Source organism: Crinia signifera, chromosome 1 (assembly GCF_055691185.1).
Source record: "Crinia signifera chromosome 1, ASM5569118v1, whole genome shotgun sequence".
Classification (NCBI taxonomy): Eukaryota; Metazoa; Chordata; class Amphibia; order Anura; family Myobatrachidae; genus Crinia; species Crinia signifera.
In genome coordinates this window covers 336,603,197-336,630,375 of record NC_139217.1, presented here as the reverse complement: position 1 = coordinate 336,630,375, position 27,179 = coordinate 336,603,197, and the positions used below count along the sequence as shown (strand labels likewise).

General features: G+C 46.1%; 1 protein-coding gene across 3 annotated transcripts in view; it reads left to right on the top strand.

Annotated features, from left to right (window-relative positions):
- Nucleotides 1-27,179, top strand: part of RASAL1 (RAS protein activator like 1) — a 93,721-nt gene that overhangs the window by 47,105 nt on the left and 19,437 nt on the right. Inside the window, exons 3-6 of one of the 3 annotated variants that reach the window (XM_083145468.1) lie at nt 5,226-5,339; nt 9,069-9,130; nt 10,093-10,222; nt 24,952-25,033. In XM_083145468.1, coding sequence (XP_083001594.1) covers nt 5,226-5,339; nt 9,069-9,130; nt 10,093-10,222; nt 24,952-25,033 — 388 coding nt within the window. Of the gene's footprint in view, nt 1-5,225; nt 5,340-9,068; nt 9,131-10,092; nt 10,223-24,951; nt 25,034-27,179 lie in introns of those variants that run through there. The other 2 variants (XM_083145474.1, XM_083145480.1) reach the window with 2 other exon arrangements.

Genomic DNA, 27,179 nt, shown 5'->3' with positions numbered 1-27,179 from the left:
CCAGATGGGGGTAGATAGACAGAGAGCAGGAAGGAGAGAGAGCGCATGGGTTTGGAACACCTTATTCCTCCACTCTCACCCCCCCCCACCCCCACCCCCCAGTACAGGCTGTGTGCCTCCCCCCTCTACCGCTTCTGTATTGGTGGCTCTACTGTGTACCTGAAAGCCAAGGCAGCACAGGGTCGCAAGGTCTTCCTTCATTGGCTCCAGCAGTTCAGCCTCAGGTTCTACCCCTCACCAGCTCTGCATGCGGTGCTGGAGGGAGGAGCGCAGGACTGAAGTGACGCCGCTGGAGTACAATGGGACCGCGGCTCACTGGCTCTGGTAGCTCCCTCTCACCAGCACCGGTGGGGGGAGCATGGAATGGTGGTGGTGGAGAGGGACTTCAGCTGCGGTGCTGGAGGGGGGAGTGCGGGACTGAGGAGGTGCTGCTGGCAGGAGTACACTGGGACTGCACTGCAGCAGGGTGAGCGTGGGACTGGGGCAGTGCTGGAGGTGGGGGACTCAAGTGGGGAAGCTGAGTGGGACAGCATCCGCGGTGCTGAAGAGGGGAACGCGGTACTGCCCGCCCGCTGCATTATATTGAAAACAAAAACTTAAAAGAGTGCAGGGGAGGAATTGCCAGCTGCCGCCCATAATATGTGCTGCCCCTAGGCCCGTTCCCACAAATCCGGCCCTGAGAGGAGCCAGCATTGTGGTGCCACCTAGCAGTGTAATACCTGGGCATGGCCCACTACTTCCTTGTGATGACTCTGTTTAATAATACTCATGTTTGTTCACACTTACTACTGTGACAATCTCCATTCTGAGCTACATTTGCTGCTCTTATTTATACTTTTCCAGCTACTGCACATACCTCTAAACATTAAAACTTACCAGGATAAAATACTGTGATCCCAAATTTGCTTTATCTAAACTCCTCCATTAGGTACCCAGAATCTCCCCTTTTTTTGACAAAGCAGCATTTGCTGTTCTGGGTTACATTCTAACACCAAACACCTAATGCAAACCCCTAAACCAACTGTATCCCGTAAAACTGGGAACACATTAGGCGATAGTGCTAAGTATTTGCCTGGAACTGCCTGGAACTCCTGGACAAACGATATATAGTACATTCACATGAAACCATTTTATAGAATTTACTGCATGCACATACAGCAGAGGTCGAGAACGACCCGTGGGAGCATGCATCATTAATGCTATGCCCGAAAATATTGTTAACGATATTGTAATCATGCATATTGTTAATAAAAATCTGCTAATGTGTACGCATTTTTACCCTGATAACCACACACTAATAGGGCAGACTAAATGGCTCTTTTCTGAAGTCAAATTCTATCTTTCCATATTAATTTGTGTATATACCTTCTCTCTAAAGAGCCACAAAATGGGAATATACTGCTAAATCAGGACAGTAAAGGATGAATGCCTTTGGAACAGGGCTCATATTACCCTTTGCTGTTACATCTGAATTTATTTTGTATTCTTTGCATGCCCCTGTTTTGTGTATGTTTTGTGGTCCTTACTGTCTGACATAACAGAGCAAAGTCAACAACATCAATCATAATAATAAAGGGGCTGATTCAGGGGGTGTGTTATGCCATTCTGACAGTTGGGTCATTAGCCCGACATCGGGATCCCGACTGGCCGGACTCGGACAGCGTGGCCAGTGCAACAAATCCCCTTGCGGGCACGGTGGTTCACTACGCTCGCCACCTATTCTATTCTCCCTCTATGGGGGTCGTGCACCCCCACGAGGGAGAATAGCTGACGGCCGTCGGGAACCCGGCAGTTCGTGTTTTAACAGTCAGGATCCCAACGTCGTTAATGACTGTCGGGATCCCAACTGTCGGGAGATTCTGGATCGCTCATTAGGGTTTGCGCATGCGCATTTCTGAGCATGTACAAACCCGGCAACGAACGGCTTCAGCGAGTTACACACTTGCTGGGCCGTTCGTTGTGGGTAGGGAGGGCCAGGGGCAGAAACGGGGCTGGAGCGGGGTAACGGCCAGGGTTTCATGGGCATCCCCATGAAAACAATGGGCGTTCCCCTGCGAACACAGGTGGGCCCATGTCTGCTGGGGGTGGGCTGCTGACGTCGCAGGACGTCAGCACCTACCCCCTCTTCCGCGGACATGAATGTCAGTTCAGACTTACTGTCATTTCCGAAGGGGAGAGAAATCATACAACGGTCGGCGACCATCAAATTATTTTTCTCCCCTTTGGCTGAATGCGATGGCATGTGTTCACGTACTCTCCTCGCATGTTACTGAGAAGATTCGGTGGCAGGGAGGTGTGTGGGGGGGAAGTGGGTGATCAGCCGGGCGGCGTTTCAGCGAATGACCGCTGCTTAGCAAGCCTTGCAGAATCAGGCACAAAGTATGCTGTCCAGTGTCTAGTATCCAGGACTAGGTGGACTGGATGGTATATTATTTTATAAATTACTAGAATCCATGGTCATTAGTGAAAGGCAAAAATTTACAGATACATACAGTATATAAATAGTAGGCAAGACTTAATTATGCTGCTTTCCCACTGCAGACCCGTTTAAAGTACTGGTAATCTTAAATGGTATTTTAAACGGTATTAGCATTCCCACTGCAGCAGATTACCGTTTTAAATACCACTTAAGTACCATTCCCATTGCAGGTAAAACGTTTAAGCTGTTCAAAACATTTTTACAGCAGAAATGAGTGCCTGTCATTTTAAATGGGCTTTTCAGGGTTAAAAAGCACACACCTATGATGTTTTCACAGTATAAAAGGAGGGGGAGGGGCCAGGAGGGATTAGTGCAGCAATCACCTAGGGATGGCCATCGTTGCCATTGTCATCGATGGTTGCCATCGATGGCAATTCTGCAACTGGCCATCGATAGTGCTAAACTATGCTATGGTTGACCATCGATAATTTTACATATCGATGGTCATCCATTATGTTTGTTTTATTGGCCTGTGGGCCAATCAAAACACGGGGGCGGGGCTTCGCGGGTGTCGGGGGGCGGAGCTATGCTCTGTGTCCCGGCACTTAAAAAAACCCCACAATACATAGTTTTGCTGTTCCATCGATGGAGGGAAACCATCTGGTTCTCCCCCATCGATGGCTAAAGTATTCGACATCGGCCATGAACCATCGATAATTTTGAATCATCGATGGTCGATGGCCATTCCTACAGTCACCGTGGCTGGCAGAGCACATGTCTCTGTGGATTTTGTCATTGTTTCTGCTGTAATGCTGATTGATTCAGCATGTGAGAGGGTCTTGCAGCTCCTTACATTCTGCTGTTTGATTAAATATCACCAGCAATGCTCCAAAAAACGTGTGCACTCTTCTACAATCTTCTCCCCACAAACTTCCTGGTGGTGGGGAGTGTCAGAACACAGGCAACAGCCTATCACTGAATTGTAGCCTGTTGTTATCACTAAAAAACGTTATTTTAGTTTGTAGGACTCTGCTTTTAAAATGGGTTGAAATACCATTTAACTTTAAATGGTATTTCAACTCTGGCACTTTCCCACTGCAGCCTTAAACGGTATATTGCACTGAAAAATCGGCAATTTACCATTTTTGAGCTGCAGTGGGAAAGGGGCATTAAAGGATATTATTTTACTGCTAAAAAATAAAGCGTTTGGTGTTAAAGTCAATAGATGATACTCAAAATAAAAATAATAATCATAACAACTATAATAACAATATGAAGAAGCATAGTAGAAGAAGACATAGGTACTGCAGTACATTGTTGCTCTTAAATTAGTTTTTTAAATAAACTGCATGGATCATCCCGAAAAGCTTGTAGACCTGGCATTATAAATTTCTGTTCTGATCTAATTGTGCAGCCTATAGATGACTGCATTACATACACTGTTTAGGTTTCTATGAATCATTCCTTTTAATACAGATAAAGAAAATATATTCCTTTAGAATGTAAGCTCTCACGAGCAGGGCCCTCTCTCCTCATGTGCCTTTCTTAGAATATATAAACCTCTGCCACCCTGATGATTGCTGCAGTGTCCTGTCCCCTGTTGCAACTATCCATATTTACCATGTATTTGTCCTAAACTGTCTTGTGCTGTAATTTGGGTACTCTTTACCTAGAAGGGCGCCCGTCGCGGGCATCGCGATTTCCCATTGAAACCAATGTTAAACATGGAAATCGTGTCGGTCGCGTCGCGGCCGGCCATAAATGTACCCGCGATGCCCGCGACGCGATGCTCCCGATTTCCCATAGGAATCAATGTTAAAAGGCGCGATGGACCCGATTTTACTGTTAAATGGCTCAATCCACCCGATTTGGCCATAGGAATCAATGTTAAATGGGCCACAGAGCCCATTAACCCTTAAATGTACCCCCAAATTTTTAACGCCACCCCACGATCCACGCCAACCCGAAGCGTGGCGAGCGCAGCGAGCCCGCGAGGGGCGGCGGTACGCGTCCTCCGACCTTTTCATGCCCTACTATCCACTAGGGCGTGGTGTGAGAATATAATAGTGTGGCGAGCGCAGCGAGCCACCGTGGCCGAAGCGTGGCGAGCGCAGCGAGCCCCGCGAGGGGACGCGGATACCTTCACAGTTATGCGCGTCCCCTCGCGGGCTTCACAGGTGTCCGTGGCGAGGCGGACACCTGTGAAGCCCGCGAGGGGACGCGTCTACCTGTGAAGGTATCCGCGTCCCCTCGCGGGGCTCGCTGCGCTCGCCACGCTTCGGGCTCGGTGGCTCGCTGCGCTCGCCACACTATTATATTCTCACTCCACGCCCTAGTGGATAGTAGGGCATGAAAAGGTCGGAGGACGCGTACCGCCGCCCCTCGCGGGCTCGCTGCGCTCGCCACGCTTCGGGTTGGCGTGGATCGTGGGGTGGCGTTAAAAATTTGGGGGGACATTTAAGGGTTAATTTGGCCTATTTGGCCCCAAATTGGGTCCATTGAGGCATTTAACAGTAAAATCGCGGTCAATCTGCCGTTTTAACATTGTTCCCTATGGGAAAATCGCGGTCATCGCGGGCATCGCGGCCATCCCGATTTACCCGCGATGCCCGCGATGACCGCGATTTTTACCCCCGACGACCGCGATTTCAATCGCTGGCGCCCTTCTAGGTAAAGAGTATCGTAATTTGTTATGTGTTTTTGCTCATAACTATGCTCTGTGAAGCGCTGCAGAATTTGTGTGCCCTATATAAGAGCCTGTTAATAAATAAATAAATAAATCTTTTTTTTTTTTGCTCACATACAGCACAGCCACTGTCTGGAAGGATCTGAACCCATTTTGGGGTGAAGAGTTCACCCTCCACCTCCCCCTTGGTTTCCATACACTCTCCTTTTATGTCATGGATGAAGACACAATTGGGTGAGGAAATATTTCTTCCTTTTGCAGAGCATTATCTATAAATGTGAAATAATTTCTATGTGCAGGGCATTTTAAGAATGTATTCAAGCCGTTGCATCAGTCTTTAAAATAATAACAACCATCAAATTCATGCTCTCCTCTTCTGCTAACTCTGAGCCAGATGTACTATGTCTTGGAGAGTAATAGGAGAGAGATAAACCACCAACCAACCAGCTCCTAACTGTATTTTTTCAAACACAGCCTGTAGCATGGCAATTGGGAGCTGATTGGTAATTTATCACTCTGCAAGGCTAAAGCTGCCTACACATGGGGAGATATTCTGAAGGTTCTGAGTGATACTAGATGTGTCTTTGCTGTGTGCCGGCGATTAATAGAATAGATAGAATAGAATCAACTTTATTGGCCATGTGTGCTTGCGCACACTAGGAATTTTTTGTGGATATACAGTGCAGCAACAGCAGGGATGAAAAAAGGGGGGGGGGGCATTACATACATTACATTGAGACATTACATGTGGGGAACGCAGCCCGCCGATCAGCACAGCGCCTAGGCAGCCATCCGCGGCGCCACTGGTCGCTGAAGTAGCTGTGGAAGGTAGCAGTAACAGTATGAGCACAAACATTGCAATTAAAGCAGAGACAGTTAAGTTATCACATAGGGGACACGGGGTTACATATGGCTGAGTGCACAGATCCTAGGCAGCCATTTGCGGCGCCAACTTGTATCTTCCTGGGGTGGTGGTGGTGGTGGTGATGGTGGCGGGGGGAGGGGGCAGAAATAGTCAGTGAGGCCGGGGGAGAGTCAGTCAGGAAGGGGGGATGGAGGGCTTGGGGGGCCTGCAGAGTTACCCGGGGCCGGTGCGGCCTGTCTGGGGGGGATCCTGCCAGACTGATATGATGTGGAGACCTGCCCTGCCCCCAAACTGCCTTGTTCAGCCATATTCCCCCAATGCAGTGTGCGGGGGATCTTCTGATCCTGTGTTGTTTCTGGGGGGGGGGGGTTGGTTCCCCGGACAAATGTTCAGATGGTGCTGCCGGTGGTGGGTTGCTGCCAGAGGGGGAGAAGATGCTACTGCGGGTGGGGGGCCGCGCTGCCCGATGGAGCTGCTGGGGGGGGGGGGGGGGGCCCGCAGTGCTGCTCGATCGATGGTGCTGCAGGCGGGAGCACAGCTCTGTCCGCCTCTGGCCGGGTGACGCCGCATCCTGCGCCGAGGGGACACGGGGGACACGGTGCTCACTTCTCACCCTCTCCCGCCGCAGGTCACCTCCGACCGCCTCCTCCGCTCTGATCCCAACGACCGCCTCCTCCTCTTTGCCCGCCGCTGCCGCCACGCTGTTCCGGAGGCCGGGGGTATGGAGCCTCTCCTGCCGCAGGTCACCTCCGACCGCCTCCTCCGTTCTGCTCCCACCGGCCACCTCCTCCTCTCTGCCCGCCGCTGCCGCCACGCTGCTCCGGAGGCCGGGGATGGTGGAGCTCCGTGGATGGGAGATCGGAGCTCCACGTGATGCGACCATCCCCGGCCACCACCGGAAGCATGCTGGATATTAATTGCCAGGCTAGAGCAACGTGCGGGGCTGCGCATCGCTATTGCTATGGCCCTTACATATAAAGCAATGTAGGGACATTTTCTAACCGTTCTAGTGACATAGCTTAGATAATGCCCTGAAATTGCCCCATGTGTAGGCCTCTTTAGTATAAAAAGTTTTTTTATTTATTTATTAATCTCTTTACGAAAGATGTACTAAGTCTTGGAGAGAGATAAAGTACTAGCCAGGCTCCTAACTGACATGTCACAGGCTGAATTGAATAATGAAAGGAGCTGACAGGTTGGTACTATCCACGCTAAAGCTAGGTACTCACTAGGTGATGGGCCAAATGTAATAGGATGTGAGAATCAGAAAGTAAGAGATTTTGGGTGAGGTATTTAATTTATTTTAAAGCAGCAATAGTTACACTGCAAAAACTAAATTGATTTTGCCATGTAAATGATTGCCGTTTTAAAAAAATAATTTATTCTGATTATTACACCCTATTACATTTGGCCTGATATGTCATCTGATCCTGTGGATCAGAGCAACATTTGTGGGTCACTACAGCCCCCCGCCGACGCCTCTGCTCCTCCTGGTTCCTTCTCATTCTCGGCACCTGTACTATTATGACTGGTGCCAGGACTAGCACATGCGCAATACCGACCTCTGTGCAGCACATGTTGCCAGCTTCTATGTGGGCTGTTTCGGCAACAGCCCATAGAAGGGAAATCACGGTCCCAGCCACCGGGACCAGCACATGCGCTCCCTATGCCAGTCATGCTACAGCTTAGGGGCACTTAGTGCAAGCTCACAGAACAGAGCCTGCGCATGCTCAAACTTTCTGCCATCATACTTGTATTCAAATCATTGGCTTTGTGTACAAGTCCAAATAAAGTCCATTGTCACACTGAAACAGTGGTCAGGGAACTTGGTCTTCGTTACCCCACACAGTGCATGTTTTGCTGGTAACCCAGCAGGTGCAAAGGTGTACTAATTACTCACAGACACATTTTATAAGGTCTGCAGGTGAAGTTAATTATTTCACTTGTGATTCTGTGGGGAGACCTGCAAAACATGCACTGCGTGGGGTAATGAGGACCGAGTTCCCTGACCACTGCTCTAAAATGTCATTGAATGCTGTAGCATGAAGAATTCATTTCACTGGAACTGCTTCAGGCAAAACCAGAAAAAAGCCCCAGAACAGCATTTTACAGTTGACAGTATGTGGTTAGACAGGAAGCATTCTTCAGCTATCCATTCAACAAACAACTGGATTCAGAGGTGGACACTCACCACACACATTCCAGTTTTGCATAGTTGAGTGATTATTTGCTACTGCACATGTGCAAAAATATTTTGAAAACCCCAGCGGTGCCTGAGTGTGTGCACAAATCCACTTTTGCAATGGGGGAGCTGGTAGCAGAACGCCATGCAGTGCTGAAGTCAGGTAGAGGCACCAAATAACCAGCAGCTAACCAAAACAATATGGTTATGTTTACTGTGCTAGCGGGAGCTCCTCTGCAGATGAGACGACAGTGCCGGGTACGATAAGAGGGACACAGGGCCTGTTCCATGACACGCATTTGGAATTTGTGCGACTTTCCTCTTTGTCCCTGAGCCTTTGTTGCTCTTAAGCTGGGTACACACTGGTCGATATATCATAGTTGCGTCTGCAGGTGTTTATCATCGCAGTTGAACATTTACAGACGTGTCAGCTGTGCATATATATCGGTCATTGTGCTGTATGTACGGGTGGTCAGCCGCCTGTACACTTGCTGCAGAGGTCGCCAGTGAGCTGACATCCCAGCTGGATGCAAAGACCACCTGTAAATGCCTGCACAGTAGTGTTGTCCGGTGATTGGTAATTGTGTATACAGTTGAGCAGAGAAGTGTGGCAGGGTAGAAAACTAGCTTTTTATAAAAGTGGCATCCTATTACAATGTCACATTGAAAGTCACTGTGTTCTTCAGTATGACCCATTGTACTGCCAATGTTTGCCTATTGGAGAATGCTTGGCTTTGTGACAAATTAGAAGGGGCGTCCATCTGCTTTTGGTCAAATCCACATTCACTGATTCTATTTCCTGAGTTCCAGTGTGTTAATGTTTACATAACTTAATGTATTACCTCCTGTCACTTGTATCACATGCCATTCCTACTCCGTTGCAGTCACACTAAACTCAGTGTTTCTCCTATCTCAGACATGATGATGTTATTGGCAAGATATCACTCAGCAAGGAATATATTGCATCACAACCGCGAGGTAAATACAGTGCTTACAATGGGGTCCATAGAGTAATACACCTTCTCACAGCAGTTTAACTGGAGAAAGTGGGAATAGGGGTGTTGTCGCTAGCATTCTCCACTGTTTACACACACACACACACACACACACACACCACACACACAGGGCAGCCGAGGGGGGGGGGGGGGAGCGGGTACTAATTACCCAGGCCCAGGAGGCACTCCGTAGGGGCCCTGGTCTGGCACCTCCCTTCCCCCTCCATCCCTCCTGGGTGGCAACAGCAGCACACACTTCTACAGCATGTGCTGTGCTGACAGCAGGCTCACGGATAGCATGAGAGGTCATGCAGAGCCTGCTGTCAGCACAGAACATGCTGTAGGTGTGTGCTGCTGCTGAGATTACAGTTTTTAGTTTTCTTTCACCCTCCTCTAAATATTTTGGGGGCATGGCCTTAGTGCAGGAGGTTTTTTTTTTACCGGAGCCCGGCATTCCTCTCGGTTGCCCTGCACACACACACAAATATATATATATATACATCGTATTTTGATGAGTGTGGCACTCCATTTAGGATCACAGAAATGTGAATAAGCCGGTGCCCTTCGGGAAACAATCAATGAAGATTTACATAGAGAACTGGTGACGGCGGCACTCGAATGAATTACACAGACTGCCAGGGGTTATCCCAACGTTTCAAGCCCTTCCGGACCCTTTATCAAGGTGTCTTCTGCACCTTGATAAAGGGCCTGGAAGGGCTTGAAACGTTGTGATAACCCCTGGCAGTCTGTGTCATTTATTCGAGTGCCGCTGTCACCAGTTCTCTCTCTCTCTCTCTCTCTCTATATATATATATATATATATATATATCTCAAATATTCCTATTTTTTTAAAGAATTGGCATTTATTATTAATTATTATTCTGTTTGTCATGTATTCCTTGCAGTGAAATTGTCAGGTTGTAAGATACTTTGTATGCTCTTCAGGTATTGACAGCTGGATTAACCTGAGCCGTGTAAATCCGGATGAAGAAGTCCAGGGGGAAATTTACCTTGAGTTACATATAATGCAGGACCAACACAAGAGCAACCTGCACTGCCATGTCCTGGAGGCCAGGTACTATACATGAAGTTTTTGCCAACAGAACTGCAACTCAAATCAATTTTATCAGTATGTGGAGTTCCAGGAGCTATGGAATTTCCCCGCATTTTTTCTTTGTAGCTCCAGAGGTTGCATGGACAGATCCAAGCTAAGTGCTTCCTTGGGAGTTACCACCCAGGATAGCTGGCAATAATTGAATAGATCCAGGTGAGCTGCAGCAGTCCTGCGGCTAAATGAATCACGAAAAAAGGTTATACTTACTCTTTGCTTGATTTTGCAGGGTTGGATATTGTCCTAGCAATTTACACTCTAGCTTATATATGGAACGCCCTATATATATTGCGGTAATCGTCGGGAGTGTGCTCCCGGGTATGTCTGTGAACAACGTTCCAAGACACATTGCGTCAGCTGTGCAGCACAGATGATTACTGATTTTTCTTTAGGTATATTGACGCATCTGGCTGTGTGTACAGGTGGTCTTCCAACCACCCATGCACTTGCTTCTAGGGACTGACATCACAGTTGGGTGGGCAAATTCAAATGACCACCCAGCTGAGTTTTCTCAGTCAGCGTGTGTCGGTGAGGTTTGTTTCCAGCGTGTGTCGGTGAGGTTTGTTTCCAGCGTGTGTCGGTGAGGTTTGTTTCCAGCGTGTGTCGGTGAGGTTTGTTTCCAGCGTGTGTCGGTGAGGTTTGTTTCCAGCCTGTCAAACTTTTTTTTTTTTTTCTCTTAAGTAAGTGACAGACAGAAAGGATATACAAACATTCATAGAGATAGAACATGTACCAGCATTAAACAGTAAATAGCCTTAAAAAACCTCACGGGTAACAATAAAGCTACTATACACAAAATGGTACCAGTAAACCCATGGAACTGAAATGCAATATTCAAAGAGACTACATAAGTGTCGTCACAATACCATTTTTTTTTGTTTTTGCTTATAAAAGAAATGTGGGGGAAAGAGGGCACAGGCCTGTGAGTGGAACCATAAGACCATTACGCATAAGTCAACAATAACACGATGTCCCTGGCCACTTGTAAAAATTACCATAATTGCTGATACAAAAATGAATGCAGGCCCGGTAAAGTTCTATTATAAAGTGAACACCAAGGATTCATACCTATTTTAATGGAAGGTGTCATACATATATAACATAAATGGTTAAAGTGCGTGCAACAGCCCCATGTGGCCACAGGCTATCTACTGCTGGTCACCCCTTCTTTAGTTTAGAAATATCTCCCATTACGGGATGTTCTATTTTGTTTCACTGCAAAGGTAAACGGTATGAAAGGCGGTCAAGAGAAAACAAACTGTCTGCTCTACTTTCTTCATCTCATACCAATGAGAAGGGCAGATGCAGCTCTCCTGGGAGTAAGGGATATTATTAGAATAGCTGCCAATGTGATTGTAACCCATAGCCTATTTTATAAGACAAATTATTTTATTAGTTTCCAGCCATGATGATCAGTCTTGTGACAATAACATTTGCGTGAAGTGTACTATGTTGTGACCTCTATATTGAGACCCTAATGAATGAGTTTGTACAATACTGTTGAACACTACAGGACCTCAAGGGTACTCTTTGATAGGATCCAAGATACTCTACAGGTATAAGCAGGGCTGGCAACAGAAATATTGAGGCCTGTATAGGTAGGTATAAGCTAGTTTTTGGCCATTTATCTCCATTCTCCAGACACATCCCTGTCTGTTCTCCAGACCCATCCCAGTCTTCATCTCTCTGGCTTTAGCCTGATCCCCCTCTCTGTCTACACCACAGTGTAACTTCCCTCTCTGTCTCCAACCTAACCCCCCTCTTCAGCTCCAGCCTCATTCCCATTTCACTGATCTCATCACCCTCTCCGGCTGCAGCCCCATCCCCCTATCTCCGACTCCTGCCCTACAACCCCCTGGCTCTAACCTGATACCTCCTCTCTCCAGATTTATCTGTCCCTCTGGCTCCAGTTTCATCGACCTCTTTGGCTCCCAGCCCCATTCCTATCGTCATTTCTACCACTCCAGTCTCATCTAATTCTCTGACTCCTGTACTGTTTCCCTCTCTGGTTCCAGCCTCATTCCCGGACTAAAGCCTATCGTGTTCTCCAGCTTAATCCCTCTTTCTGGCTTCAGCTTCTTCACCTTCTTATTTCCAGGTCCAGATTTATGGATTTGCCATGTCACGCTGCTGTACTGATAGATAAAACAAAACTTTATTTCCGTGGCCCCCAGGTTTCCAGTCTTCTTAATGCCAAAGACACTGGGCTTCCCACAACACGGCCCCAGGCTCCAAGGTTCACTTCATGGTTAGCTTTTACACCCAGTAAAAGTATCAGCTTTCAGGGTAAAATATGCACCGAAAATACACCTGTTCATAAAAGAACACCAGGCCTCTTTGCAGTCTTTACTATCCGTCTAGGGCCATTGCAGTGTGAGCATAGCCCCCCCCCCCCCCCCCCCCCTCCCAGATTTGGCCCTCATTAGTGGTCTCCTGCATTGTGGTGCAGAAAATACGTGTTTGTTTTGTTCTCCGCCTTTTTGGTTCTCACCTGGATTATCCTTGTCTCCAGTGCATCCCCACTCACAGTTACAGGTTCTGTTCTCTACTGTATTCCTATGGGTGAAACTAGCCTTTCTGTTACCCAGGACAAATACTCGTAATGGTGCTTAGTGCACCTATAGTAATCTATACCCAGCAACTCCCCCATACTAGCTTACCTATTTAAGTTCTCATCTGCTGAATCTTATCCAATGGCATATTTATAATGGGAGCAGTCCAAGGGGCCCACACCTTGCACCCATTTTTAAATACTTGCCCACTGGAGTCCCATGTTGGTGTGCTGACCATTTTCCTAGCATTTTGCGCACGCACAGTATACTCTGGTACAGCGCTAGGATCCTCCAGTGACCCTAGTTCCCAGTGTCTACAGCACTGCTGGTTAGAGAGGAGGGAGCCCAGTCTGCACACAGGCCTCCTCCTCTCTAGAAGCACCCCTGATCGTATCTTATCCTGTCCTGGAGCAGCCACATAGCCCAGCTATGAAGATAGTAAAGAATAATACAATTAATATAAGAATATTACAGTTTTAATAAAACAATATACATACATATAAATAAAACATATGATCACATAAATATATTCTATGGGATTTTTCTGTCAGTGTGTACAGGGTATTTGTTTGCAAATACCTCTGGTCACCAATAGAGTAAAGTTTCTTTAGGCAAGATCCGTGGACATATGATCCACAATTAGCACAGTGTCCATATAAGCCACAGTTCATGTAAACAATAAGAAGGCTTCACAGCTTGTCTTGTGCTGATGCAGAAGACTTGTCATAGGTGGGCTATATTAGGTAGATAGCATTGACGTGTTTCACTGGCAAGCAGCTTTTTCACTTGGAGGTATATATAGGAACAGGTCTATATCATTATTTAGACTCTATCCTGCATGCATGGATATTAGGTCGGATTTTGCTGACATACAATATATTCATGTGAAATTAGGTTTTATTTATATGTATTTATATTGTTTTATTAAAACTGTAATCGTAAATTAATTTTTATTATTTATTTTATTTATTTACAGTTTCTTATATAGCGCAGCAGATTCCGTTGCGCTTTACAATAGTAGACAGTGATAAGACAAACTGGGCAACAACAGACAGACTTGGAGGTAGGAAGGCCCTGCTGCAAGCTTACAATCTATAGGGACATAGGAGGGAAACACAAGGACAGGCACCAGTAATAGCATAGTAGTTACAAGTCCAGAAGGGAAGCTATATAATACATAAGTGCCTCGGAGGGTTATGCATGTAGGACTTAAATATGATAGGCTTGCCTGAAGAGGTGAGTTTTCAGGGAACGCTTGAAAGTTTGGAGACTGGTGGAGAGTCTTGGGGCAGTATTCAATGAGAATTTTGATGATGTGCAGCGAATCCTGTTTAGGATTCGCTGCACATTGGCCACTGCCCGCCGCATTCCGGAGCCTCGCCGGCTCCAGTATTCAACGAGTCAGGGGCTCACTTCCCCTGACCGGCGAATTTTAACTCCTGCGGTGATGCCACAGGGAGCCTGAGGATGGTGGCAGGCAGGGGGATGGAAGTCTCCCTGCCTGCCCCAGAACGTTTGTGGGGGGGAGGTGGGCTCCCCGGGAGCCAGGCAGCACAGGCTGCCCCCCGGGATAGCCAACAGGGGACCGGGTATTCACTACACCCGATCGTGCATATGTAATGATCGGGTGCAGTGAATATATGAATATCTAATGAGCGGCTCGGCTCCCGGCCCCCTGCTGGCTGCTGTGTAAAAAAATAAATAAAAATAAATATATATTTTTTTTAAATTAAATATATATTCATGTGCTTACAGCACATGAATAAAAATAGCATGTCCCTCCTCAGAATAAAATTCCTGATTTTTTTACACCAAATGTAAAAAACAAAACACTTTATTTTAAAAGTTCACATTCCACTTCACCATAAAAAGATAGCGATTGCTACTCGGTGAATCATGGCGATAAAAACCTTGAAATGTATTCGCCATTTGGTCATTGAATAGGGTGATTCACCGTTTTAGTCAAAAATTCGCCGTACAGCACGAAAATAGCACAAAATCGCCATAAAACTTGGCAAATCAGCCTCATTGAATACTGCCCTTAATGTGCGTGGAAGGGCATTCCATAGGATGGGAGCAGCCCGGAGTGCAAGTAGAAGTGTTTTATATTGAATACGGTAATATACAGGCAACCAATGGAGGGACTGGCTGAGCGGATCAGCAGACGATGAGCGTCTTGCAAGGAAGATCAGCCTAGCAGCAGCATTTAAAATTGATTTGCAGTGGTGAGAGTCTGTTCTTGGGAAGACCAGTTAGGAGACTATTGCAATAATCAATGCGGGATATAATGAGTGCATGGATAAGAGATTTGGTAGTGTCTTGCGTGAGATAGGGTCGTATTTTGGATATGTTTTTTAGATGCATGTAACATGATTTGGAGACAGATTGAGTGTGGGGAAGAAAGGACAGTTCAGAGTCGAGGATGACCCCTAAGCAACGAGCTTGTGAGGTAGGGTGGATTATCGAGTTGTCAACAGCGATGGAGATGTCAGAATGGTAACTGTTCTTAGTTGGCAGGAATATAAGTTATTCCGTTTTGGAAATATTGAGTTTGAGTTGGCGACAAGACATCCAAGATGAGATGGCAGAGAGACAATCAGAGACTCGACCCAAAACCACTGGTGACAACTTTGGGGTTGATAGATAGATTTGAGTATCATCAGCATACAAATGATACTGAAATCCGAAAGAGCTGATTAGTTTGCCAAGAGAGGAGGTATAGATTGAGAAAAGCAGAGGACCTAAGACTGAACCTTGCAGAACTCCGACTGACAGAGGTAATGAAGAGGAAGTAGAGTTAGAGAAGTGAACACTGAAAGAGCGATCAGATAGGTAAGATGTGAACCAGGAAAGGGCTGTATCATTAAGACCTAGGAAGTGTAGTGTTTGTAAGAGAAGAGAGTGATCGACGGTGTCAAATGCCGCAGAAAGATCAAGAATAAGTAGTGAGTAATGGCCTTTAGACTTAGCCGTTACCAGATCATTCACCACTTTAGTCAGTGCTGTCTGAGTGGAGTGTTGAGAGCGAAAGCCTGACTGAAGTGGGTCTAATAGGGTGTTAGAGTTAAGAAAGTTTGTGAGGCGAGAGTAGACAAGTCTCTCCAGTAGCTTGGAGAGGCATGGGAGTTGAGATATAGGACGATAGTTAGAGAGAGAGTTAGGGTCAGAATTCTGTTTTTTTAGAATAGGAGTTATCACTGCATGTTTGAGCAGAGAAGGAAAAGTACCAGTAGTAAGAGAGAGATTGCAGATTTTAGTTAAGGTTGGAATAATCACAGGAGATAGATTTTTAATGACTTGCGCAGGTATAGGATCGAGAGGAGAGGTAGTAGAGTAAGAGGATAAGAAGAGTGCGGATACTTCCTTTTCATTTGTGGGCTCAAATGAAGAGAAAGTGCCAGAGGGTTCAGGTGGGAAAGAAAGAGGTTTAGAGGTTGTGAAAGAGCATACCATTCCATCTCGGATGTTATCAATCTTGTCCTTAAAGTAGGAGGCAAGTTCTAGTGCACTGATGATAACCGGTGGGGGAGGAGGGGGAGGGTACAGAAGAGACTTAAATGTGTTAAAAAATCGCTTAGGGTTGGTGGCATGAGAAGAGATGAGAGATTGGTAGTATTTTTGTTTGGCAGCGTCCAAAGCATTGCAGTAGGAGTGGTAGCTAGTTTTATATGCGAGGAAATCAGTCATACTACGAGATTTGCACCATTGGCGTTCTACTTTACGTGACTGATTTCGTAGTTGTCTTGTTGTTTTGGTGTTCCACGGTTGGCATCTAAGCCTACGTGGGGTGTAATGGGTAGCTGGAGCCACGTCATCAAGGGCTGTTTAAAGAGTCTGGTAGAGGTGGGAAACAGCAGAGTCAGGAGAGGTAAATGTAGAAATTAGTGAGAGCTGTTGTTGTAGGGAGGTGGTAAGTTGTGGAAAATTAATAGCATTAGTATTTCTGCGGGTTAGAGTAGGCTTGCATGATTTCAGTGTCAGTGAGCTTGGGGTAATGGAGGAGAGTGAGAGGGTAATGAGATTGTGATCAGAGAGAGGGAAGGGAGTGTTAGTAAAATCAGAGACTGAGCACAGCCTGGTGAAAACAAGGTCAAGGCAGTGGCCTTCCTCATGAGTAGAGGAGTCAGACCACTGGGAGAGGCCGAGGGAGGTGGTTAGAGAGAGAAGTTTGGAAGCATGCAAAGATGGTGGACTGTCAATAGCAATATTGAAGTCACCCAGGATGACAGTGGAGATGTCAGAGGATAAGAAATGGGGGAGCCAGGCAGAGAAATCTTCTAGAAATTTAGTTTTGGGAAGCCCAGGTGGGCGATAGATAGAAAGCAACACGCAGAGAGAAAGGGGAAAAAACCCTAATAGAGTGAACTTCAAATGATGTAAATGTGAGTGAAGGAACAGGTGGTAGAACTGAGTATGTGAAGTCTTGTGACAGTAATATACCAACCCCACCTCCTTTACAGTTACCAGGCCTGGAGGTGTGAGTGAAGTGGAAACCACCATGTGACAGTGCTGCAGGCGTGGCCTTGTCTGATTGTGTGAGCCAGGTTTCTGTAACTGCCAGCAGGTTGAATTTGTGAGAGATAAAGAGGTCATGGATGGATGTTAATTTATTGCAAACAGTGCGTGCATTCAATAGGGCACATTTAAGTTGTTTGGTGTGTGGTGGGAGGCTTGTGATATTTATGAGGTTAGCTGAATTTTTAGGCTTAGAAGCAATGACATCTGAGTGGGACAGGTGGTTTGGGCCTGGGTTTGGTGATATGTCACCAGCTAATAAGATTAGAAAGGAGAGATAGATAAAGGTGGATGTTTGTGTTTTTTTGTATTGTTGGTGGGATGTGGATGTGAAAGTACAAGTAGAGAAGTATTTTCACAGTGCTGCTATACTATAAATGTATCCTTTATTGTCTAGGGGACTGACTATCCCATCTACAGATATAGCCACACTCATCATTGCTGCAGTCGCCCTATTCAGGTATCCTAGTCACGCCATAAGAATGGTACGTTAAGGCGCAGTAAGGTGTAAGAGGATCCAAAGCATGTAATTCCAATGCTTCACCACTAGGTGGTGATTGCTCCACAAATGAAAACTACAGTACAGTTCTGAGTAGCCACGGATGGATATGGAACTACATAATACAATGTACACGTACAGGTACTGTATGTACCAATGCCTGCCTAACGGCACAGTGCAATTTATGGTAAATGCAATAATATTGCGTACTTCGTGAAATTCTGCATCCCCCTAGCATCATTTCCTTCATTTCAGGATAGCTGTAGACTGTAAATGAATGGCTCCAACATATTGCAGTAGTTAAAGCGGCGCTTTACATAGCATGGTAAAGAAACCTCTTTTTTTCAGAAAGTAGTAAAGATATTGTGTAATGTATACATTGGTGTGAATAAACAGACATACCTCTTTTACAGCAGGCTGCGTGCCCTAGCGGCTAAGGCTACAGCGAACCATGCGCAGTTCAGTTTTCTCATATCTACTGTATTGTTTTTACATTACAATGTATCAATATTTTTTCTGTTTTCAACTTTGCAAGCTGGCACACATAACTTTGGCGTGAAACAAATTCTTGATTAATGTCTAATGTTTGGGTACTCTACTCCCCTGTCTCCATAACTAGATACTGACAGTACCCTGACAGTCATCTCTGGGCTTTGCCACTCAACTGCATTGGATGCTAAACCGCTATTGACCTTTTTAGTTCACCTCACTGTAGAAAGACTCAAACTGTCTGATCAGAAAAGTGGTAAAGAACCTCTTTTTTTGCGGAAGAGATGCATGCAAAGCATTTTACACAGTGTGCTCAGTTCAGCACATTTTCAGCACCTCCCTCCCCAGCATTGCTCACTTCTATTCAGTCCAACAGTGCCTGAGCTCACTGCAAACAACTCTGTATCACCCCCCTCCTTCAGGCTCTTCCCTTCATTTCCACTACTAAGGCATATATTGTAGTGTAGCGTAGTGTATAGACTGATACTCTGCTGCATCAGGTGATTTGGACTCAAAATGCGCGACTTACTATGGTGCCAAGTGCAAAGAGCGCTGACCAAAAATTGGAGAGAGAACATCAGGCCTGATTCAGACCTGCTTGCTAAGCTGCATATATTCGCTGCCTAGCGAGCAGGTAAACGCCGCCCCGCCGCATGTAAGGACATGGAGGAAAAATGATTTGATGGTCGATCACCATGAAATGAGTTTTCCTCCCTTCGTGGATAAAAGTAAGTCTACACTTACTTTTATCCTGGATGGCAATGGCCAGTTTTATCTCTAAGATGTATTCAGGGCATGAGGGTGTTGCTAAACTGAAATAATCAAGAAGATTGTAGTGTTACCCGAACAGTGGGTTCACCATGCAGCCCTACTGTTAAGGCCGAAAAAGTGTAAGAGCTTTCTCACAGTTGTCAACATTCATAGAGATTAAAGGATCATTTGTTTGTAAAGCGCTGCATTTTTGTAAGTGGAAAATGTTGTGTTATGAAAAGCTTGCTCAGATCTACTTACATTTCTGGATTTCGTTCTTTAGAATACATTTTAACTCTTCCATTTCTGGATCTTCCAGTATATAATAAATTATTCTTCTTAAATATTTTATTTTTTATGTTTCTGATTCTTCATGTAGTTGGTTGAGGCCCAATCTGTTCCATTGTTGGCAATGAATTCCTCTACCTCCCTCAGCATTATTTATGAACATTCAGTTTCCACTTATCATGCCCATTCCCTATGCAGCATCTGACAAAGACTTTTCTGTCAAAATAATAGACCGCCTCTTTTGCATGCCAGCAGATCACTAAATGGCAGTCTCGGAAATACTATTCATTCCTTTAAAAGTCAGCTCTTTGACAACAATCGTTATTTACATCACTGTGGTATCCATCAACCATTTCCATTGACTAGTACCTTCCTGCGCAATGGAAGCGCGCCCTATATTTCTGCACTTTTCAGACTGATATTTATATAAAGGTTCCAGTGATGGGCTGTAAACGAATGTATGTGCTTAGAAATATGACCTCAGATCTAGACATTTAATGACAATTTGCCAGCTCCCAGCATGAAGCAGAAAAGATTGTGGTTTCCTAGCAACAGGTTTATGCGCTTAGCAACACGGGATCATTTGAAGTGTGGGGATAGCTGGAATAAAGAAAGGGATGGGGATTCTACATAAGGCCATTCGCATGCAAAAATCCCATGGATATTTGAAGAGAGGAAATGATGATATTAATATTTGAAATGGCATGCTGTGGCATAGTATAAAATGACAAGTTTGTTATTTAGTGTAAAAAATTTAATTGTGTGCCAAATTTTTAAAACACAATGTACTGTATGAAAGAACAATCTGTACATCTTTTATGTGCCTGGTATATTTGAAGCTGCTGAACAGCACTATGGGGTGTTGACCAGGAATGCACACTACATGGGACATGTGCACTGTGCAGCACTGAGCCCGCAGCCAGCACATGATGACCAGCAGACAGGAAGGCACGGCGGGCTACAGGGTTACTCACGAGATGATGACATCATCTCGCGAGTGCGTCTGTCAGGCTGGGGAGGCAGGCTTGGCAGGCGCAACGTTAAGCGCCATGATGGCTGGGCACTGGGGGGACGGGGGAGACGCGGCAAATAGGGCTGGAGGCTTTTTCAGACACCGGATTCCGGGAGAATCCCGGAATCTGGGAGACTGGAAAAGTCTCCCTGAGGGTTGCCACCAAAAACGGGAGAATCCTGGAAATCTGGGAGAGGTGGCAACCCTACCTCCAGCTCTATGTGCCGCCTCTCCCCTGTCCCCCCAGTGCCCAGCTGTCACGACGCTTAATGTTGCGCCTGCCAGGCCTGCCTCCGCAGCCTGACAGACGCACTCGCGAGATGATGATGTCATCATCTCATGAGTAACCCTGTAGCCCGCTGCCCGCTGTGTCTGCCATCATCTGGAGGATGAGTTTGTAAGGTAATCTGTACGTTAGGGGTTGTGACTGTTGTCGACTGCGGTAAGGAACAAGGGCTGGTCTAACGGAAGCACAGGAAAGGAAAACTGTGTAGCGATCATGGAGGACATGAAGTTCCCACCCGCTCCAGAGTCCAGCAAAGCTTTTACTCTAATTTTCTTCTAAGGAGCGGAAAGGGTAACAAAGATGGTGGATTCAGGTGAAGTGGGAGATATGAACAGGACTCCTAATCTGTCCTCCCCCATGGTGATTAGGAGAGGTCGTTTCCCGGATGACAAGGGCAGGCAGAAACTAGGTGAGAGGAGGACCCGCAGTACATACACAGGTTCTCTTTTCTTCGACAAGCTTTCTCCTCCAGGGAAAGGTGAAAATGGTTAACTTGCATTGGTTCTTCTGGTGGTAGAGTCGAAGAGGCGCTGGATCTGGGTGTGGAAACAGGACTAGAAGAAGACCGGAATTGGAGGCGATCTGCCCTATTTTTCTTCCTGGGACCATAGATCCACTTTGTTGCATAGGGATATTAGATAGACTAAAGTGGAAGGCATGTCACGGGTAGTGAGTTAATCTTTTAGGTGGCTGGAGAGGCCGTTCCAAAAGGCAGACACGAGGACCTCTTCGTTCCAGCTTAATTCGGAAGCTAAAGTTTGAAATTGTACTATATATTGGCCCACCGGTCGACCACCTTGTCAGATTCTCAGAATCTCAGTAGCCGCAGATGAAACTCTTCCTGGCTTATCGAAGATCCATCAGAAGGTGGAAATTAAGGCAGCATAGTCGGAGAGCAGTGGATCATAACTTTCCCATAACGGAGAGACCCACTCTAGGGCTGGGACCGTGAGAAGCGACACAATATAGGCAACTTGGGACTTGGGTGTTGGAAAGTTGGATGGCTGCAGAGTGAAATGTACATCGCACTGATTAAGGAACCCACGACAGGCCTTGGGAGACCCATCGTATTTATTCGGCAAGGGCGACTGTAGGGGACCCAGCACTGTCAGAGCAGAAGCGGAGAACCTATAGGAGTTATTTGCAGAGGTATTGAAGTTTGAATATATTGAGCCACTTGTCACTGGGATGCCTTCAATTGTTCCAGACAAGTAACAATTCCTGGCGAAAATGTCTGTGGGCACTCCCTGATTCCCACTCGATTCCATTGGGTCAGTACAAATTGTCACGGATAAGGGATTTTATGTTATTGTGTGGCTCTCAGGAAATGGAGCCAGGCCAGAAGATGAAGGGTTGAAACTGGCAGGTTTAATAAATGATTTCATATAGGGGAAAACAATAGCAAACTCAAGTACTTCTTTGAGAAAAGTCAGTGACTAACGTAAATAAAGCAAGTGAAAAACTTGGGGTAATGGAAGATTGCTGTGAAGGCTGTACTGGAGATAGAAGATGATGTTTTGAAGAAGGTAATGAAGGCTGGGATTGTATCCAGAAAGAAGAATGGAGCTGATGATAAGACAATTGGATCCAATGAGAAGAACTGGAAGACAATGATAACTGGAACTGGACTTGAAGCTGAGACCAGAGAGTATTGTGAAGGTCCAGTGTAACCCAGTGGACTGGAGCAGACAAACGAACCGGACCAGCCTGTGTAGGCTGCGATGAGGTCAGAGGCCAGCTGGAATAAACTGACAGGCAGGGCTGAGCAAGCAGCAGGCACTAGAAATAGTCAGGAATCTTCCCAAGGATATGCATAGCTCAGAAGACTTTTTGTACAGACCCTGCTTAATCTAGGCAGATTCCCTATATACCTAGAGGGCATCACAATCCTGCCTGTAGTCTGTGTATTTGGTCTGCCATGCCTGCTTTTCAGTCCAGTTTATCCTAGCCTGCTGCAGCTAGACTATCATGTGTCCTGAGCCTGTGCTAGTAATGAGGTGGGTGAGTTCTAATTCAGCCATTAACTCCATAGTTACCGGTGGAATGGAATAATGCAAGTTCCCTGTTTATGGACCCTGTTGGCCTCATTCAGAGACTGTTCCAGGTTTTGCTATTCCCAATCACCCTGCTACCCAATCAGTGCTTCTCTAAGGGGTTATCTTCACAGATCTGGAGACACACCTTGCTTGTGCATTGTTGCTTCCAAGCTCCATGCTGTAGGAGCTCTCTCTGGGCAGGCTTCCATGTCCTGAACCACTCAGTCTGCAAGTAGATCCTGTGCACCTTCAGCCTCCTGCCTTGGTGCGAACCCTGCTGCAAGCTCCTGTGCACCTTCAGCCTCCTGCCTTGGTGCGAACCCTGCTGCAAGCTGCCATGCACCTTCAGCCTCCTACCATGGTGCGAACCCTGCTGCAAGCTCCTGTGCACCTTCAGCCTCCTGCCTTGGTGCGAACCCTGCTGCAAGTTCTTGTGCTTCCGACATCTGTGCCTCATCTGCATCTGCTTTGTGCTTCCGGCACCTGTGCCTCATCTGCATCTGCTTTGTGCTTCTGGCACCCAGTACCTGTACATCTCCTGCTGCCAACTTCTGTGCATTATCTGCTTCCAGCATCTGCACAGTCTCCAGCTACAACCTCCAAGTGTCCAGTCCAATTCCCCTGGTGAATTCTCCCAGCTCCAATCATTCTCACTAGCTTCCCCGAAGACTTTTACAGACTCTGATATTTACCTTTCCTCAAAGCAATCACCTGTACCATTATTTCCATTATGCAATAAACTTCCTTCACTATATCTACGTGCCTCTGAGATCTGTTTCCATTAGTCAGCTAGCCACCAAGGTCACTCCTGGGTCCACCATTCTCCAGTCATGACAACAGGACAGAGAGGTAGAAAAGAAAACTAGGTAATAGGAGAGCGCAAGGTCCGCTACTACCGGCATTGCTCTGATGGTACTAGAGCTGGCGCCGGGAGCAGACCTTACCGCTGGAAGGTGACTGATATTCATCCGCTAGCAACCAGCATAGCTCCGATGGAGTCTGCTTGTCTACCAACGTAGCTACAGTGTAGTGAGAGCCGGCGTTGGGAGAAGACTGAGTCCCTGAGTCCCTCTTGTGCGATGGCCTCCTGGCGGCATGTGACAACTAACTTGAAACTTAGGGCATGCATCTGAAGCCCTCCCACCAAGTTTCACCAACCTAGCTGGAATCACTTAAGTTCTATGAAGAATAAATTGTTGGATTTGTTGAAGTGCAAGTGAACATCCTCCAGTTCCCATTTCTGTTGTAAATTAGGTAAGTCAGAGGTAGGATGGTATGACAGAAGGAAATAATATAAGTAGGAGAGAGCACGCATAGAGTCTAAAGGTAAGAGGAATATTTTAAAGGGAGTGTGCCGTATAGCAGGAGGGCCTTGAGGGAATTGAGATGACAAAGTTGTAGGTATCTAAAGAAATACATAGAAGGAAGACTGAACTCATCAGCCAGCTATGTAAAAGATTTTAAAACTCCATCTTGAAATAGCTGACCCACAGATACAACCCCTTTACCACCCGACACTACCCGAGGCTGAAGGGAGGAATGCTCAGACAACTGACAAGAACTCCATAAAAACAGCCAACATTTGCCATGCATGCATGCAAAAAAAAATAAATAAAAATAAATGTATTTATACCCAACTGCAACTTGGCTTCATCCTGATATAAAATGACTTGCTGTTTTTTTTTTATCTTACCTTGGAAACAGACCCAGTGTTTTTACCTACATTTTTAATGAAACTATTTTATCTGTGGTATATGTGAATGTACGGGTGTGGTATGGGACTCTGACAGTCGGGATCCTGACAGTCATTATCCCGACATCGGGATCCCGACTGGCCAGAGTCAGACAGCATGGCGAGTGCAAAAAATCCCCTTGCGGGCTCGCTGCGCTCGCCACGCTGCGGGCACGGTGGCTCGCTACGCGAGTCACCTATTCTATTCTCCCTCTATGGGGGTCGTGGACCCCCACGAGGGAAAATAGCGGGTGGCCGTCGGGCACCCGGCTGTCTGCGTTTTGACAGTCGGGATCCCGAGTCGTCGGGTAAATGATTGTCGGGATCCCGACTTTCGGGAACCCGTCCGGCACCCGAATGTACATGATTCCATAATATGAGCATAAACATAATGTAAATGTTTGTTAATATTTTGAATAAAGCCTTGTGTTAAATGAAGATTGTAGTTGAGTATGCAATGCTATTCTGGGTTTAGTTAATTGTTGTGTAACCTGCGTTCTATATAAGAGTTCTGTTGCCTTGTCTCTTCTTCAGAGATCTAGCACCCCGGGACATCTCTGGTACATCAGACCCCTTTGTACGTATCTTCTGCAACAATCAGACTTTGGAGACCTCAGTGAGTATACTGCTACTCCGGCCCTGTGTCTGTATCTTGTGAACATCTGTGTCTAACATCTACCTTGGTTTGTTCATTCTGGCTGCAATGCTCACATACTCGCTTAAATCCCCTCTTTGTCTTCTGGTCTTCGGAGTTTGTGTAAATCAACGTTTATTGAGCTTTAAGTTGGCCATACAGTTATGTGATTTTGACAGATTTCACCCAATTCCAACACAACGGGCTAAGAAATCGGGTGTAATCGGGCAAGTCGCATGTGTTTTAGATTGGATCTGATGCACAGTCCCGTGCACATTGGATTGGAGCCCCCAGATTGCAAGTGCAGCATGTAGGATCTGTCGGATCCAACAGCCTACGGCAGAACTTGTTGGGATTGTATGCAATATATTTCATGTTAAAGTACTGCATGCTATCCTGCCATCCGGAAAGTTCCTGGGCAGTTAAAGGGAGATCATCTGGGACTTCTCCCCTCATAGATGTCCTAGTAATGTATGGTGGCCTTATAACTGTGTAGCAGTGTTTACTAAACATAGTAAGATGACTACTGAAATTTAAATAGATCCTGTTTTGCGTTACCTGCAAAGATAGAAATGCTTAATGCATCCATCATTAATATGTTAAATAAATTATTATTTTATTAACTATTTACTTTTACATTTTTAGTTACTTTCTGCAAGTACAATAATACCCCTTTAACACAGCAAATGCTGGGTCGTGCCTGGGATTTTGGCACAGGCATTTGCAGTGTGAAAGCTACCACAATGACCCGGCAGAAAGATGGGTCACTGACATTAGAAAGGACGGAGCGGTGCACATATTGGGGGTGGGTGTTATAACTTGGAGCTGATGCTGTCTCCAAGCTCCGCATAATCTTATAATCTTCATCGACTATTTGGAAAAGGGAAGAACATCCACAGGGCAGTATTATGCTTAATAATTGGGCAGATTCAATGACACATTCAAGATATAATGGGCCCACTTGGCAAAGAAAAAAGTGCTGTTCTACCTCGACAATGCTCGTTCCATGTCGCCACAGCAAAATAATTGGTGGAATTGGGCAAAGAATTGCTGCCGCATCCGCGGAATTCCCCAGAATTGTTCCCCAGCGAGTTCAACAAAACCAATTTTTTGGAGGGATTGAAAAAGTGTGAATATCGTTGGGCCAAGTATATCGAGCAAAAGGGGACTGTAAAAAAAAACACAGGTACTTAACCACCCCTCGTTGCTATGCTTTTTGTGCAATATCGTTTACCCCAAAGGCACACCCCTCTCACACACTTTGGCCGGCCAGCTGAATGGCAGATTCACACAGATACCTTATGAGGGAGCAAAAACTTTTATGCAAGATAAAATGTGGCGGGTGCTGCACTGATATGGCCGAGTGGAGAATTTAATTCCCACATGGAGTACTAAGTACTTAGTATTAGTTTTTCTGTCACAAAGGTTTAGGTAGAAAGTTGTAGGTAAGCATGCACAGGTCACTCGCACTGGACCTGTCTTTTGCCCTAGATCAGTGGTTCCCAACCTTTTTTCTCTCCCGTACCCCTGGATTAGGCTTTTCATTGATACGTACCCCCTCCTCTCACTTTGAAATATGGACATTACTTAGCGGTATGCGGATCCTTATGCATGTCCTTATATAAAGGAGGAGCGGAGGAGTAGTATACAGCAAGGAATCATGCCCTTCTGTGTCTAGACTGGTTGTGTATTATCTCCAGGATTCCCGCTAACACCGGTAGGATTAATGCCGCTGCTTCCTCCACCTTTGTCAGTGCAGGGCAGATGACTGCTTATGTCTGAGGGCAGCATGGGAAGCTCCCAGTGGATTGCTGGTCAGGCATATGACACAACATGGTTTGTCTCCATGGCAATGGGTCTTCTTCAGCCATCAAAAGACCTTTTCATCGTCCGCCATTACCAATATTATTTTCAAGTACCCCCAACTGGTCTGCAGAGTACCCCCAGGGGTACTAGTACCCCAGGTTGGGAACCACTGCCCTAGATAATTACTATTTTCTCAGTTTAGCTACTAATACGGCCTACACACATGCCGATATTAAGGCATTTTCTAAGCGATTTTGCTTAGTTTGGCAAAGTCGCATAGAAAATGCCCTCACATCGGTGTGTGTGTGGGGGCTATATCGTC